General features: G+C 38.4%; 1 protein-coding gene across 1 annotated transcript in view; it reads left to right on the top strand.

The window, feature by feature from the left end:
- Positions 1-8,418, top strand: part of NTRK1 (neurotrophic receptor tyrosine kinase 1) — a 56,239-nt gene extending 47,821 nt beyond the window's left edge. The window contains exons 15-17 of the mRNA XM_072427971.1: positions 344-584; positions 3,350-3,508; positions 6,019-8,418. Coding sequence (XP_072284072.1) covers positions 344-584; positions 3,350-3,508; positions 6,019-6,204 — 586 coding nt within the window. The 3' untranslated portion in view covers positions 6,205-8,418. The remainder of the gene's footprint in view (positions 1-343; positions 585-3,349; positions 3,509-6,018) is intronic.
- The last annotated feature ends 8,799 nt before the right edge of the window (positions 8,419-17,217 follow it).

Below are 17,217 nucleotides of genomic sequence, written 5' to 3'. Positions count from 1 at the left end.
ACATCACTTGGAATAAACAGAGACTAGGTGATTGGTCCCACAGGTATTAGAACTAGACACTGTACTGCCAGTACTATCCAGCAGTGCATGGGTCCTGAAGAGTACAGTGAGGAGACACTATTTTATATTTTATTGACATACTGGGATAGGGCACAAAAGAACTTACTTATTAAAGTTTCCAAAGTCACTGTCACACTGCCAGTTGCAAGTTTGTATAGAACCATGGTAGACCTTCAATCAAATCGGTCATTTCAGTGTAAAGCCAGTAATTGAGATTGTTACTCGCATGTAATAGTTGATGTCCAAGTTGTAATTTAATATATCTTCTGCATTTAATATTTAGATCTCATGGACCAGATGCCAAGATTCTGGATAATGGCAATGGCCAACCTTTCGGACAGCTGAACTTGACTCAAATGTTACAAATTGCCTCGCAGATAGCTTCTGGAATGGTCTACTTGGCGTCTCTACATTTTGTTCACCGAGATCTGGCCACGAGGAATTGCCTTGTGGGCAACAATCTTGTTGTCAAGATTGGTGATTTTGGGATGTCACGTGATATTTACAGCACAGATTATTACAGGGTAAGACCATGGCTATACAGTAAATATCAACTGTTGCTTTTAAAGTCCATCCAAGCTTGTGTTGATTCCATTATCCCTGTCAACTTGCATCTCTTGATAAAGAAACCCTTGTCCTCATGTCCCATGTCCCAACAACATACCAAAGCCATTATGAATGATGAATAATGCCATCATACTGTATCACCTTTCTTGCTCCTATCTGGCAGTAGAGGAGCCCTAACTGGTGTTTTGCTGATGAGATCTTTTTTAAACTTCAATATGTTTTACATCAAAATTTTTCCACCAACACACTTTTGTTGAGAAGCAGTTTGTGATCCTGTTTTTCCATTAACCTGAACAGATCTAGTGGTCTTCCTCTGTTGGCGTATTGTCAATGATAAGGGAACATCAGAGACATGAAATCCCTGTGGTAGAACAAAATATACCATGAACAACAATGATGAGAAAACCCCACTGGGATAAATAGGAAGTCTGAGGGTCTGGATTAGACCACCATTAAAGCTCAAATGATATAAAGTGGACTGACGCTTAAAAAATAGCTGTACAATTGTCTTCTTGGTCCATTGCTCTGGTTGATTTGTCTAATCGTTACTTTGTACTGCAGGACTTACAAACTTATGGGGATTCCTAAACCTAAAATTAAAATGAAAGAAGGTCTACTGCAGGTCAAATGGACCTGGCAATACATTCCAATTGATCACAGAGGCATCTGACACTGACGTCATTGACACAAATGCAACCAATTCAATTCGGGCTTCGATGAAGGTTTTGCAATGAACAATTTTAACAGATTCAGCTCAGACCTTTCTGCAGTAACACATGCAAGTGAAGAGGGCATTGGTGCCAATTCATTAAACATTACCCAATCAGTAGGAAGTTCAGATCTGTAGATATTGGCTTTTTATATGTGCCATCCTTGACTCTATTTTGCTATATATTCTGTTTTCATTAGCTTTCTTTTGTGGTTTTTAGGTCTGCTTTAGCAGAATAGAATAGAAGTGTTTGGTCTCCTCAAGGTTAGATTCCACAATGTGAAATGAGAATTGAGTAGGTCAATCTGTAGCCTCCTACAAGACCTCTGTGGGCTTACAGTGACTACATTACGGAGTCCTAAAGCCACTCAGATCAATGGTAACAGTTTAACACTGATGTTCTGATCCTTATCAAATGCATAACAGACAAGAGAGCACAACTCTAGGACAAAGGGGAGGAACAGATTTCTGCAACATTTCTCGTTAACCAATGCACTACCAAATTACTAAGAAGCTGTGGCAGCATTTACCGGCTTAATGAACCTTGTCTGCCACAAATGTTTCGTCTTATTTTTTTTAAAGAAATTGCCATACTAGTATTTTTTTCATGGCAATTCCCAATATTTCTGATTTTACGTACTTGATAATTACCAAAACTAATGTTTTCACTTTGTGTCCAATCATCCGTTCTGGTGGATGTAGTTGTTTGTATATCTATTGTACATTTAGATTGGAATATATAAGGCTAGCCTAACAATGAGTGTGGTGTGTCTATAATATCATTGTAGGGTGTCCCTGTCCCATAGACTCACAAAGCAGGGATTGAAGAGTTGCCCATGTTTGCTGTAAATATCTCAAAACACATTTTGCAATCCCGCTAAACAAAAAAGCTCCATTAATATCGGATGCTTGTCTGAAGGTAATCCACCTAATAAAAAGATTGTGTTTGTAAGTAACAGATATCATGGAGCATTTAGCTGCCATGTGCTGCAGATGGCACCGTGCCAGACTGGGGATTTTTTCTCCAGTGCTTGCCAACTCCACCGTTCAGCCAGTAGAGTCCATCCATCTTCATATCATTCAACGGCTCTAGAGGGAGCTGAACTTGTGACATTGTGAATTGCCCCAGCCTCTTTCTTTCCCTTTTAGTTGTTCTTGAGCTGCTTCTTTGTCAGAACCATATTCATATTTAATGCAACCCTGTGATGGGAATAAAAGGAGATCACTTAGTGAGTGGAAAGAAAATGATTTAAGGATAACTTAGTGGAAATGGTGACGAGTGACTGCCTGTTGTACATAGGAGGAATATCGCACTACAGGAGCAATAAAGAAAACTTGTCCCTATGGTTTTAAAATAACTTGTTTTGAGCTGCAAAAACTGATAATATGAACAGATTTGCTTCTGGAAATGTTAATTGCTTGGTTGTTAGAAAGATTCTCTGGATGTTTTGAGCCAATGGTTCCTCAACTATGGCAGATTGACCTCTGATGATACCTGCATAGTCCTGCCAAAACTATCTAGAAGAACTAGCTGCATGGTACTAATTATCTTTTAAGTTGTATGCAAGAGTGGAATTCTAGCCACAAATGTAAGGTGGTGGTCTTACCACTGGCCACCTTGTTGAGAGGCTTTTTCCCACTGACCCCCAATAATATGTTGTTGCTAGTAATTGTTATAGTTCTTGGGATTCAAAGAAATCTAAATCCCTGCCTTGGACTTGTAACCATAGCCAAGAGCCTCCAAAGCTGGCTGGGGATTTGGGCTACGTTCAGATGGGCAGTTGATAACACCATTCATAACCAGGCACTAGTTCATCTAGGAAATTAAATGAAAACTTTTATTGTTCTGGGTCAGTTTTAAAATACGTTAATGAATTTTCACACATTCTGTAACTGATGTTTTCTATATGTTGTTGTATATAGGTATAATACCACTGTTTTACAAATATGTATTGTTTTACATAACACAGATTTACCAAATGGTTTTAATTGTCATGGGCTCCCTCATTTCAGGTTGGTGGAAGGACTATGCTGCCCATTCGCTGGATGCCACCTGAGAGCATTTTGTACCGCAAATTCACCACAGAAAGTGACATCTGGAGCTTCGGGGTGGTCCTTTGGGAAATATTTACATATGGCAAGCAGCCGTGGTACCAACTTTCAAATACAGAGGTAAGTCTAGGCTCAATCAGAGTTGGAATGCAGTTCCCAACAAAGCGCCCGATTTATTAAAGCCCTCCAAGACTGGAAAAGATTGAATATTAGGGGATAACCTGGGTGATACAGCATATCTGGATTAGCTTTTTTGGCTATTCTTTGGCAAATGCTTTCAATCCTGGACCAGATTCATTTCAGGTTTATTGGATCACCCAGATTCACCCATGATAGTCTATCCTCTACAGACTTGGAGAGCTTTAATAAATCAGACCCAAAATTTGATTGTGCTGTAGAATGGAAAGGTAGGGTTAGAAAAACACCTGTTGGTGTCTGTAGACCTCATAGCAAGGTGTCTCTCATTTTCTATTCTGGTCACCATCATGACTGAAATAGGAAATGAGTAGAAATCTTCCAAACTACAGCAAAGCCAGGAATTAAAGATGGCACCCAAAAAACATTCAGTTACAGAAGAATGACCAAAAATGCACATAGGGACTTTCCAAACGCTTACTAACTCATCTCATAATGTTTCCTTTGGCCCCATTTAGTATGACTTATACTTTGCTGTGCTCCCCTACCATTCCATTGATTGACAATTCATTGACCTACCATATTTCTGGGTATTGTGAACATGTAATCTCCTACCTGTACGTAATGCTTAGGTCTGAATGGACAATCACCAGGCCTAAACGTGCCAATTGAAAAGGTAGATATTGTTATCAGCCTTTTTTAGGTTTCAAATCATCCAGAATTTGCACAGGGTTTGATTCCTGGAAATAAGTATAAGTGGATGGGACAAAAGTAAGAGTTTCCTCAAGGGACCACTACATTTAACACAAATCAATTTTTGTCAGAAATAAACATTTATTTCCTTGCATCTTTAATGGCATGTGAACTAGGCTTTTTTAATATGTTCTGTTGATAGGTTCCAAAGTGTTCCATACTCTTACATAAACCAACTAGTAATTTATGTTTATTGCCCTACAGGGGCAAAATAATTTCTTAACAGAATTGAATCCAAGAGCCAACAGAGCTCCAGATTCTATCAAATACAGTTTTAGGAGCTATTTACATGGGTACACATCTGTATCCCTCAAAGACTTCATTGATGGAAACCATACCTTCCTGCCAACTGCCAAGAAAGCTTTCTCGATAAATAAGAAATGGTCTGATTTTAATTTTTTCCAATGCGCATTGGATATAATTGAATTTCGTTGCCCTGTGGGTCCTGTAAGCGACCTTCTCAGGAATCAGAGAAGATAATGAACTTAAGAGACACCCAGATAAGAGGTTCTTTGCTCCATCGTGAAGGATCCAGTTACTACCAGCCAGGGGCATCTTGGCAGAGACCGGAGGGAAATTTGCAAACACAACATTATTTATTTTTGACAGCTAATTTTATTTACGGGTACTTGAATCTGGTAATTGCACTTACTGATAACCTGTTCTTGTCTGAGACCTGAGCATGCAGACATGAGGGCCATAGAATAGGAACAAAATGCTAAAGCCAGTGTGGAAGCTTACTTTATGCCTAAATTAATAGCTTTGGGTGGACACTTTTGGGTAGATTCCTAAGGGTCGAATTTTCTTCCAATTCCAGTCTTTATATATTCTAATAGGTAGATTTCTGTATCTAACTTTCTGGAGCTGAGCACTGGCTGAGGTTGTTATAAAGAGGTTTTACCATCCATTTTGGGTTTTTAATTTAATTTGTATTTAAGTGAGTACAGCTGGACTAAATCCATGGCAATGTGAGGCAGAACCTGAAACTTCAACATATAACAGCCCAATAGGCGATTTATTCTTCTTAAATTCACTCATAATTGAAACCTTGGGTAGGATTATAGTGCTTTTTCAAACTGAAACTTTAGCATATAATAAAACTAAAATTGATGGATGTCTCTCTGTTTACTGGAGGCAAGATGTGCCCAGAAATATAGTTTTCAGGGAAAGTATAATGGAGAGACATGCTCGACGCAGAGTGATGACAACCGTACCACCAACTTTCTTGATAAATGGTACCTCTATATCAACCACACCTTTATAGCAGCTGATTGTACTCAAATTCTGGAACCCTTCAAACATTTCATCTGGTTTATTCTCAATGTAACCATTTCTCAGATTAATATTAATAATACTGGATGTATGTCTTGTTGAACAGTTGGTACCATCCCACACAATGTTGTATTCTCCAGGTTTATCTTCAGTCCCCCATTTTGATTTTGTTTCTTCTATCCCTCTCTTCTCCTTTGCCCTATTATTACATCGTATTTGTTGTTATTGTGCACCACTTGTTGTTGTGTGGTTGTGTATTTCCTGTACAGGTTTCCTAATCTCATTGAGGTGTGTACAAAGCTGTGTGAAGCTCAGATACGGCAAAACTAAGTTTAAAATTGCTTGGCTTTGAAAAAGTACCAAAAATATTAGGGTTTAAATGCTCAATGATAGCTCAGACTCTGCTTACAATATGAGTACCGAGGTGCTAACCTAAATGCTAATCTAAACATTCTTATTTTTATTTTAAGGCTATTGAATGCATCACCCAAGGGCGAGAGCTTGAAAGACCTAGGACCTGCCCCACAGAGGTTTACAACATCATGCAAGGCTGCTGGCAGAGAGAACCTCAACAGAGGCTCAATATTAAGGAGATCCATAACAAACTACAAGCCCTTGTCAAGGCACCACCAGTATACTTGGATATCCTACAGTAAAACTGAGGACAAAAACTAAGGACCAAACCACTAGGAGCAAAAGCTTGGACTCTACAAGTCCATGTATTCTGGAAGCAGCTTTGCTAACATTTATTGTCCACGTACTAATTCCTTCTACTAAAGTTCACTCCCGTTGAGACTTGGACAAAGTATCTTCAGAAAGTCTTCTGAAGTGTGGCCAACTGGCATTATAAAGCCCTGGGAATGGATCAAGAATATGCTTGGGAGGCACTTATAATGTCTTATATCTGTGCAAAAAGAAACATTTAGGCCATAGCTATAAGATATAAGGTCTTCTCTACTCTCAACAGGATCTCTACTTTGATGAGTCTTGACAGCTTCTTCGGTACCAGGCAGTTCTATAATTCTACAATCTATTGCCGTGTTTACTACCATATCCACACATTATGGCTAAAGAACTCAAATATTTCAAAGTCAACAAATATACAAGCAAAGAAGCATGTACACAGAAGGCAATCATCATAAGACACTACTAAGTTTCAGAAATAGCAAGATGGGGACACAGTTTCACAGATGAAAACCTTTTAGCTCTATAACAGTAAAATATGCTAAAGTTAACCATCAAATATTCAGCTGACCAGTATCCTAGTGTACAAAACATAAAGGAGGACTTCCATGGTCAACTGTGTGTCATTAAGAGACTTGAAAGCATGCTATGTAATATTATAGGCACCCCATAGCCTTTATGCCAATAAACAAGAATGAAAAGTTCTGGAATGACTGTACAACATGATGCCCAGCTGTTTTTAGGTTTTATTATAAGCAACTTGCTTTTTGCTTGCTGTTACATTGGAAAATACCAGGGCAAGTGCAAGGACAGAACCCAAGGAATAGATGACTGTCATTTTCTGGACATGGCAACGAGTACCTATCAACTCTGCACTATAGAACTTTTGTGATCTGCTATAGCTTTATCCCATACGATGGGTCTCGGGAACCAGAATAGTGTTATATCCAAAGTTGCTGTTATAGACAAGGTTTACCTAGCATGATTGGTGTTCAGAATTTATAGATTGGCTGGATAAGCATTAAAGATATTAAATGAAGAATTTTACAAATACATACGCATAAGAAAATAGAACTAGAATGCCTAATAGGCATCATTGCTTTCTAGGAACAGTAAAGGGTACCATTACCATGACCCTAGGTTTTGCTATAGTTTATGGTTTTGAGGAGCCAGCGTACATCAATCTTTTAATGTTAAGGTGGATATGAAAGCTGATCTATAAATTTTTTGTTATAACAATTGCTTTCTAAAATTGGGTACTCAAACTATGGTTATCATATAAATGTGATATAGTCAGATTTGTAATTTGTTGGGAACAATTATGGAAGGCTTCTAAGCTCTTCCTAAAATGTTATATCATACGATGGCACAACTATAAAAATACTCAAAGTGTTAGGAGAATACAAAGAGGTGGTAACAGTATAAATAATAAAAACTTTACTGAGCATTCCTTTCCCAAACTGCTGCCTATTATAAATTGCTAAGGACTGAAGAATTCTAGGAACCCATAACAGCAAGTATCTGAGCAGTATATTTCCAGTCAAGCAGTACAATCTGTGTGGAAAAATATATAAGTTTCAGGAAACAAAAACATTCTACATATATTTAATTATTTAATTGTATTATGCAACTATGCTATCTCCAAAGGCATGCCAATCATAATCCATCTTGTACATCAAAAGTAAGCTTTAAGTATAAATTTAGGTTACAGTACTAATTAATATTATTTATTATTAAATAGATTAATGCATTTCATGAGACATGGACCAGTCCAAAATGGTTGTAAAACTAGACAAAAGGGTGGAAATTTGTTTCCTGTGCCAAAGTTACTCAGAACATGATATGTAAATAATACTTACTGGTTTCCTCTAATTATATATCATGATAGTAATATTATTTATTTGTTTGTGAGATTCCAGATGTAGATCTAATATGTTTTTTCTGGGTGTCTTTTTTTGGTTTTTCTTTAATATTAATGTATGTTAAAATTGATAATAATAATATTTAAATAAGATTGTAAACTGTCTGGGCAGGAACCTCTTGACACTTTTTAGTCCAGTATGTCTTTAGCACTTACAGCAACTTTGCATCTTTGTTGTATATGGTGGTTTCCCAAAATGTATCTTGTTTTGTAATGCAATGAAGGTCCATTGGCGCTCAAACCAAATAAAAGATAGTGAAAAGATTGTGCTTGGTTTGTCCTCTTTATGTTATACATAAAACTTTGCACTGCCAAAGGGAGGGAGAGACAGTAAGGGTAATAAAATTGTGGCTACATATTAGGAGAAAAGAAGGATAGATAAGGGGGAAAGGAGAAAATTGGGGATCAGATCAAACTTTGGCTAGGGGGTGGGGTAAAGAAGTAGCAGGCATATGTAGTTTATAGTCTGTAGATGGATGGAACATAATCTGGCTGGACCATATTGTTGAGTAGAGGGATTCCGCATAGAAGCTATAAGGTCCACCATGACCATAATATCATTAACTCCCTGAAACCATTGTGTTATCTTGGGAGGAGATGGATTTTTTCATAATGGGGGATACAGGTCTTTGCTGAATTCACTAAACCTTTTAGAGGAGATCTTTTGTATCATTTACATGATAACTGGTTAATATGAAATAGAAAAAGGAGAGAATCAGAAGTTTACTGAGATCCAAAGTACATGAGAGTATTAAGAACTTGGCATACCTGGGTCCAAAATGTCTCTAATTTAGGACAATACTAGAAAATATGTAGTAAATATCCAGCTGCATTTTGGCATTTCCAGCACCTGTTCGTCACCGAAGGAAATAAATTGTGTAGGACCACTAGAGTCCTATACCAGTGTGTTAAAAGTTCTGAAATTCTCAAGTTTTTCTGCCACTTGGCCAACAATTATAGTTATCTGTTTACTCCAAGTCATTGAGAAAAGCATGGCTAATTCTTTAATGTAGACAGAAATATTTTCACCAAATATTTTTGTTTTTTCATTGCTGGGATGTGGTCATACCTCCCAATATAACCTCATATGACTCCTTGCACAAAATATACCAGTGTTTTTTAATAAAATATGAGTTGTTTCTTACTTGGTTTTACTACCCAGGCATGCACCTGCATAATGTAGGATATCATATTATATTGATGAGTAATTTTGGTAAAGAAATTATACCATCGGATTGCAATTTGCATGGCAAGCTCAAAGCAGTGTACACTGAGCTGTGCATGTATTTTATTGATACATATACCAGATGCAGTTACGTCATTCTGATCTGGCCAATAAAGATAGTTGAAGATCTTGAATTCATAGCAAGCTATCAAGAAGATAATAAATTCATGGATGGAGATAACATTGCTCAAAAAGCCCCATCAGTAAACCAAGTTTTGAGGATCAAGGTGCTGCCATGCCCGTTCACGGTCCTTGTGCGTCCACAAATCAGGAGAAGCTGGTTGCATCTTGGACCACATCAATTCAATAAGTTTAACCCAGGAAGAAACTAATGGCTAAAAAGGTAAACCATTTCTACTTGATTGGAATAAGTTGTATCAAAAATCTTTAAAGAGATATGCACATGAATATATGATACATGAAGAGTATATCATGCATCTACCCTCACCCATAAAAAAAAACCCTTTTGATATTAAGCTATGCTAGGCATGTATACCCTCTAGATAAAAAAAATGTATTACTGCTATAAAAATGCATATTAATTGAGTGTAAAATTTTATTTTAAAAGCAGTCAAGAATAATAAAATGTTATCATGCTGAGTGTAGCCGGCATCTAAAGAAGATGTTGGTAATGGAGGAGAACGCAAAAGTCACGTAACTGGACTGACAGTATAGTTATGTATAAACCAGCCATGGTTCCAGTGAAACCAACCACCCTATTGATAAATTAGTTGCTTTCAAGAGCTAATGGCAAGTTAGCTTGTGTAACAGACCTGGGGTAGTAGATAGGGCAATTTAATTTACTGGTATGTACAACTTGCCGTTGATGAACAAATACAGAAGACTATGGCTAATTTTAAAACCTAGTTATGGAAAGCATTGGAACCTTCAGTTTTTTGGTAAAATACATTTTTTAGGTTTTGAGGAAGGGTGTATTGGTTTAGCCACTATAAGGTTTCCATTGCTGCCTTAATTCCCATTCAAGAGATTTCACCACTTCATGGTATGCCAGCCAACCAATAACTGGAGTGATCTCCTTAAAAAATTACATAGATAACAAAAAGACTTTAAAGATCTCAATCTTCTCCACTTTGCTTTTAAAAATACCATTGGTGCCTCCATTGAGGAGATTCTGTGTGCTTCTTGTTTTGGGGACCACACAGAATGTGAGAAACAATCTCCACAGTAGCCAAAGAAACAGCAAAAAAACTTACTGGAAGTATTAAATTCTCTCACTGTATCCGGTATTTTAAATTAAGTGTAGTGCGTTGTTATAAAGTTCACAGTGGATTCGGATGGATTTCCAGTTCAAACAGAGGAGCGAATGAAGTCATTTAAATCCTATGTTTTTAAATTGAACCCATCTTGCAGCAGTGCCACAAGGTGCCCTCTCTGCTAGAGATTGTGTCAGGTTGGCAGAATGAGACATCTAGCAGTACATTAGTGTCCCCGTGCTGAGATCAGCTCTGTCATTCCTACCTACAGGACAGAGATGTGGTCCCCCGGGGAGGAGATACCTCATAACTAGCAGTGACAGTGTGCGAGCAGATGGCCTTGACAAGAGTCCTTGTTTGCACGCACTCCCATAACTGTCACTAAGATTTACCGGACAATGAAAGATAAATATTACTGCAGGCTCATAAAATATACTGACACCCTTCCAATATATTGCACTGATTAGCAAAATATAGCCTAGCCTCCTGTCCTTGGGACATTGTGAATGGCAGCCGGGTGTAGTTGAAGTCAAACATTAAACTCATATTTGTAATAATCTGTTTAACGAGCAGATACATTCTCCTGAATATTTGTCACATACTTTAGGAGTAACTCCACAGGGACATTAAAACGATTTACAAAGTGTTACTTCAATGGCACCTGGTTCATTCTCGAATAACACATATAACACTGGGTCCCTAAGGATTGCCCAGTCTCAGATACCTTTATACATGTTTGATGGACCTGTCCAATAGCTGAATAGTCCAATAGTGGCAAGGGTGCCCTTCCATGTACCAGACATCTCCATATATACAATCTCCTTTGTAGCTCTGCTTAATCATGTAGGTTGAATTTTTCTTCTGTTTGGTTGGCCAATGGTTCACCCAAATTGACTACAATGTTCAGGTTGATTTGGTAGCTGAACCTGAATCCCACTGAAGGCAAAAGGGAACAAATTCTGGTGTACAATTCCATCAGACACTTAAACCTCAGTCAATGACCGGTATAGAGAACAGCTCAGCCAATCCATACAGCCTATCATTGTCCACTGGCTGGATTGGCTAAGCCATATGCTATACCTGCCATTGACAAGTATAGCGAACGGCTCTAGGTGGTGTATGTTGTACCTGTCAATGACAGTTATCTTGTATAGCTATTGACAGAGTGTCATCATCTGCGGGCTGTGCCGACCTATACTTCTCATTGGCTGAGCTTTAACCATCTGAATGCACGGTACAATAGAATTTGTCCCCCATTAACATTAAAGGGATTCAAATTCAGCTACCGAATAAACCCAAACATCAGAGTCAAGTCTGGTGAACTGTTGACAAACCACACCGAGACAAATTTGTACTACACTACTAAGTGTCAGTGACAGGTATAGCTTATGGCTCAGACAATGCAGCCGGTATTCAATGACAGGCACAACAATGTACCAATTATTGCTTATCATAATCAACGCTCGGCTTTATTTACAGAACCAATATTCTGGTCAGACTTGACAAAGCTTAACACTAATGCTACTTTTTTTTGAATATTAAAAGGGACACCTACCAAGCAAACCGAAGTAAAAGTCCGGATCTTCAACACTCACTTTATTGAATATCAAATCTCTATATAGTCCACTGGACTAGGACTGAAAATTTTTGGAGAAAGATTATGACTCCTTGGCTGAACTCAAATGAATCTGCTCATGGATGGCACCTAAATGAGTTCAATGAGTATAAAAAGAGTGATACTTCAGATCAGGAGTTCTCAATTTCAGTCCTCAAGGTCCACATACAGGCTGATATCCTGTTCCTCAAGGGGACCCGCAATGGGCTTCAAATGGTTTCTGAAGGAAAGGTATTGTAATTTAGGCCTGTTCTGGCCCCCAAAACTACACAAAAAATGTTAATCCTAGTCCTCAATACAACACTCTAAGGACCCTAACCCTACCATTAATGCTAAACCCAAACTGATGTATGTAAAGAGAGAAATGTGATTCCTTTGGCAGTACTGATATAGTGTACAGACCCTAAAACACAGAGATACTCTGAATGTTCTAAGGTTATTAGTGGTGTACCCCAGGGTTCAGTGTTGGGACCTTTACTGTTTAAAATCTTCATAAATGATATAGAGTTTGGGATACCATTTCTGTGTTTGCAGATGACACCAAACTATGTAATGGAATTAAGTCCATACAGGATAATCTACAAGCAGACCTGGATGTACTGTTTGATTGGGCAGCCAAGTGGCAAATGACATTTAATATAGATAAATGTAAAATTATGCACTTGGGAGTAACAACATGCATGCTTCATACTGTCTAGGGGGAATACATATGGGGGGGTCAGAAATGGAGACGGATCTGGGGGTTCTGGTAGATCATAGACTTAATAACAGCATGCAATGCCAAGCTGCAATATCTAAAGCTAGTAAAGTACTTTCTTGTAATAAAAGAGGAATAGACTGCAGAGATGGAGACATAATCCTGCCCCTGTACAAAGCATTGGTCACACCACATCTGGAATATAAAGTCCAGTTTTGGTCACCAGTTCACAAAAAGGACATTGTGGAATTGAAGAGAGTGCAGAGAAGGGCAACTAAACTAATAAAAGAATGGAGGAGCTCAGCTATGAGGAGAGATTATTTTTTTGGAATGTTTTTCCTCTGTTTTGGAATGTTTTTCCTCTGTTGGAAAAAACTAAACCATGATTTATGTTTTCTTGTCTTCATCTTTGTCAACCTTGCATAGAGGTTACTATCTAGAATATGTAGTATTTACAGTATGTTTATGTATTTCCCCTGTTGATGAACGCAATAGACTTGTGTCTTTTTTCAACCTAACTATGTAACTCTATCTCTATTATTGTATATTTAGAAGAAACTGTCAGATCATTGAGGCTCCAGGTTCCCCTAAAAATTTACACGGTTTGGATAGACTGGGAGAAATGTAAAGCTTCCAGTACTGAATCAAAGAAGCTGAGCTGGAAATAAAATATATATATTTAATCTCATTATTGGTGACCCTGCAGTTTATTGTAAATAGAGTTCTAATGTCCCATGGGACTGGAGATTAACAGTCTTTCCACATTAATATTTCCACAGACGTGAATTTAAGCTTACAGTCATCATACACGGGACAAAGCTGTTCTGTTTTTATAGATGGAAACTGTTTTAGGCTAAGTGAGCACATCAAGGGTCTTGTTTGATAGGACATATCAGAATTTCCATCTTGTGTTCATCCAGAAGGTCAGAGGGGATAGTTCTTCACTAGGATGTAAAATACAAATTATTTATACATCCAGATGGACAAGCAAAGACATTTACTAGAGAACTTGCTGGTCATAAAATATTTCACTGTATCAGCAACACGCAATGTAAATGTGCCCTTGAAGTTCACAGGACAGAAAAAAGACCATGTGTGTTTCTTTTGATCTTGACACCTCCAAAATGCTTAGATTGGATCTCTGCCACTCTGGCATGGTTGTAATAAGTTGGGTAATGGTTGTGTAAGTGATAACACAATAAGCCTAATAAAATAAGGAGGCTTCATTAGAGACACTGGTGTTAGTAGACATATATGTATTATACCATCTATTAGTTTTCAGAGATCCAGGTGGCACTGGGACCTTCCAATACGTCTGGATGTGTCAGGTGGCTTTGTCCCACCACTGTCCATTGGAGTTCCATCTGCCATCTGCTATGTCAGCATCTCCCTGCAGGTCTGAAGGGGTACACTAAAGATGGCCAGAGAAGGGTTCCTATACTGGACATAGATTAGAGTCAGAAGATCCACACAAGTCTTGTGTGAAGATTCTGATAATCTAAGAATGGGTGATATAATTCAAGTCTTTTAAAGGAAGCCTAGCATGGATGACCTCAAATCAGTCCTTCTTCTGTCCCTTCAATGAACCCCTTCTCACACCAAAATCTTAATAAACTGAAACATAATAACCATAATTGTACCATGTGATCACAGGCATCAGCAGTGCCCTTATCCATTGTGGGGCAATCAGCCAAGCCAAATATACCAATGTTGTTACCTGTGACCAGACTGATGACTCTATCATGGGAACATGTGCCCTTCGACACCCTGGGCCTGCAGAAAGTAGAGCTGAGATGATACTAGGGATCAATTAAGTAGGGCTGGGGAGGACAAAGAATAAGTGAAAAAACATTAAAAAGGTGAGTATTGTGTTTTAAACTTTACCTTAAATACAAGGCTTCTAGTGGTTGACCTACTGAAAATATTGCCTACCTGCTTGTCTTATTGTCAATTTTCGCATTATTACAACCTGAGATACTAATCCCCAATGATATATTACAGCAAAGTTGTTATATCTCCTTTTTTTAGGTAACTCAATTAAAAAAGGGTCAACAACAACGGTCAGGCAACTAGCATGTACTGAATGAGAATTCAGCAATGGCAACCCTGTTTTTCTTGTAAAGCTTTACTACAGCCAAGACATTTTTTGATAGGATAGAGATGGGTAACGATCTCTCTCCTTACTTTGGTGGTGATACTCCACTCTTGCCCATGATTGCTATGCTACTGCTGAGCAGATACTTCTGCACACATTCTTCATGGCATGGGCAGGTAGGTCTGAGCAGACCATTGATGGAGCAGAATAGTGTTGGTAGTGAAAATGACCAGGCAGAAGTGGATGGATGTAGGCTGGTAGTGGGTGGAGTGGTAAAGTGTTGGTGGTTAAAAGCACACAGAGGGGATGGATGGTCATAGGCAGGCACTGGGTAAAGCAGTGCAGTGTTAATGATGGAATTCCCCAGAAAGAGGTAGATAGGCATCAACAAGTACTGGGTGGAGCAGTGCTGTGTTGATGGTGAAAACCCCCCAGAAATGATGGATGGTCATGGGCAGAAAGTAGGTGAAGCAGTGCAGCATCAATTGTACAAATCACCAGCTAAAAGTAGACAGGTATGCACAGGTTGTGGGTAGAGTGGTTCAGTGTTGGTGGTGAAAAACATCTGGAAATGATTGATGCTCATGGACAAGCAGTGGGTGAAGCAGTGCAGCAACAATGGGGAATATCATCATGCAGAGGTAGATGGGCATTGCCAGGCAGTGGTGCAGTGCTAGTTGCCAAAAACACCCAGAAGTGATGGACAGCCATGGACAAACTGTAGGTGAAGAAATGCAGTGTCAATGGTAAAAATTAAAGGGCAAAGTTCATGAGTATTGGCAGGTAGTGGATGGAGTGGTGCTGTGTTGATTGTGAAAAACATTGAGAAGTGGTGGATGGTCATGGGCAGGTAGTGAGTAAAGAAGTGCAGTGTCAATGGCAAAAATTACCAATAAGAAGTAGATGGGTATGGGCAGGTAGTGGGTAGAGTGGAAAAGTGTTGGTGGTGAAAAACACCTGAAAGTGGTGGATGATCATGGGCATTAGGTGAATCAGTGCAACGTAAAAGGTGAAAATCATCAGGTAGAGGTAGATGGGTATTGGTAGGTTGTGGGTGTAAAGGCACAGTGCTGATGGTGAAGAAAACCCAAGTGTTGGATGGTCATGTTTATTACCAATGAGAAGTAGATGGCTATGGACAGGCAGGTAGTGGGTGAAGTAGACGGTTATGGCAGGTCGTGGGTGAAATGGCACAGTGTTGGTCAATTCTTTTTTTTTTTGGTCAGTTCTTATTTTTTATATCAGTAGAAAATAAGTTCTTAAGCCATTCCTACTCTTTGTGGTAAAAGCTTATGGCCCTTGCTTGGTGCAAAAAATACATTTTATACAAGTTCATAAATTAAAAAAGCATGTTTATTGAGACCTGATTTGGGATTACCAAAGTCTAGCTTTTCTTATTGTAAAATCCAAGCCCAGCGCTAAGCAGGGGATACCGCATCCTATATAAGAGTGACGTGATCACTACAAAACATCATCCTAGCAGCTAATTAAATTTTATGATGGTAAAGATTTAGCAACAAGCCTAAATTAATGGACATCAAAAAGCGTAATAAGTCTTGCATTGAGAAACTGGTCGGTCATTAAAGGCTTACCAATACTGCATTTGTTCTCTTTAATCCAGCTATCAATCTAAGACTGACTTTATCTCATGTAAAATTTAACGTCCTGGCATCGACAGTCTCTATTTAAGATGAGCATTAGTGACTGGAATATGAGTCTGCCGAGGAGTACTCGTGAAATTAACAGTGGTATTTAACATGACACGGTCAGACATCATCTTTAATAAATTGATGGAGGTATATTGGTGCTTTGCCAAGTTCTTCTGGCCATTGTCCAGGCAGAAGATGTATGTCAGGGCTATCTAAAGTGGAACAATATAGTCTGCAAAATATATATATATATATATTAAAAAACTTAGACTGGTTGAATAAGTCATAATGGCAGGGTTAGGAATGATTGCAATGAAAGTTGCAGATTTAGAAAGACTGAAGGCAACTTTTGAGAATGGAATGAAGAGCAATTAAACTCAATAGCTGACCACAAAAACTCATAAAACTCAACCAAAGGACCTTATAATGGAAAAGTAAACAATAATAGTTGTTTTTTGCGTTCTAGTTGGCCTTTATAACTTTTCAGCTGACATTGCCATCTTTAGCACTCCTACGACTAACCTTGCCCATCCCCAGTTCTGCCCATTTTCTATCATTTGCACATATGC

Source organism: Pyxicephalus adspersus, chromosome 12 (assembly GCF_032062135.1).
Source record: "Pyxicephalus adspersus chromosome 12, UCB_Pads_2.0, whole genome shotgun sequence".
Lineage (NCBI taxonomy): Eukaryota > Metazoa > Chordata > Amphibia > Anura > Pyxicephalidae > Pyxicephalus > Pyxicephalus adspersus.
This window is presented reverse-complemented; position numbering and strand designations above follow the sequence as displayed.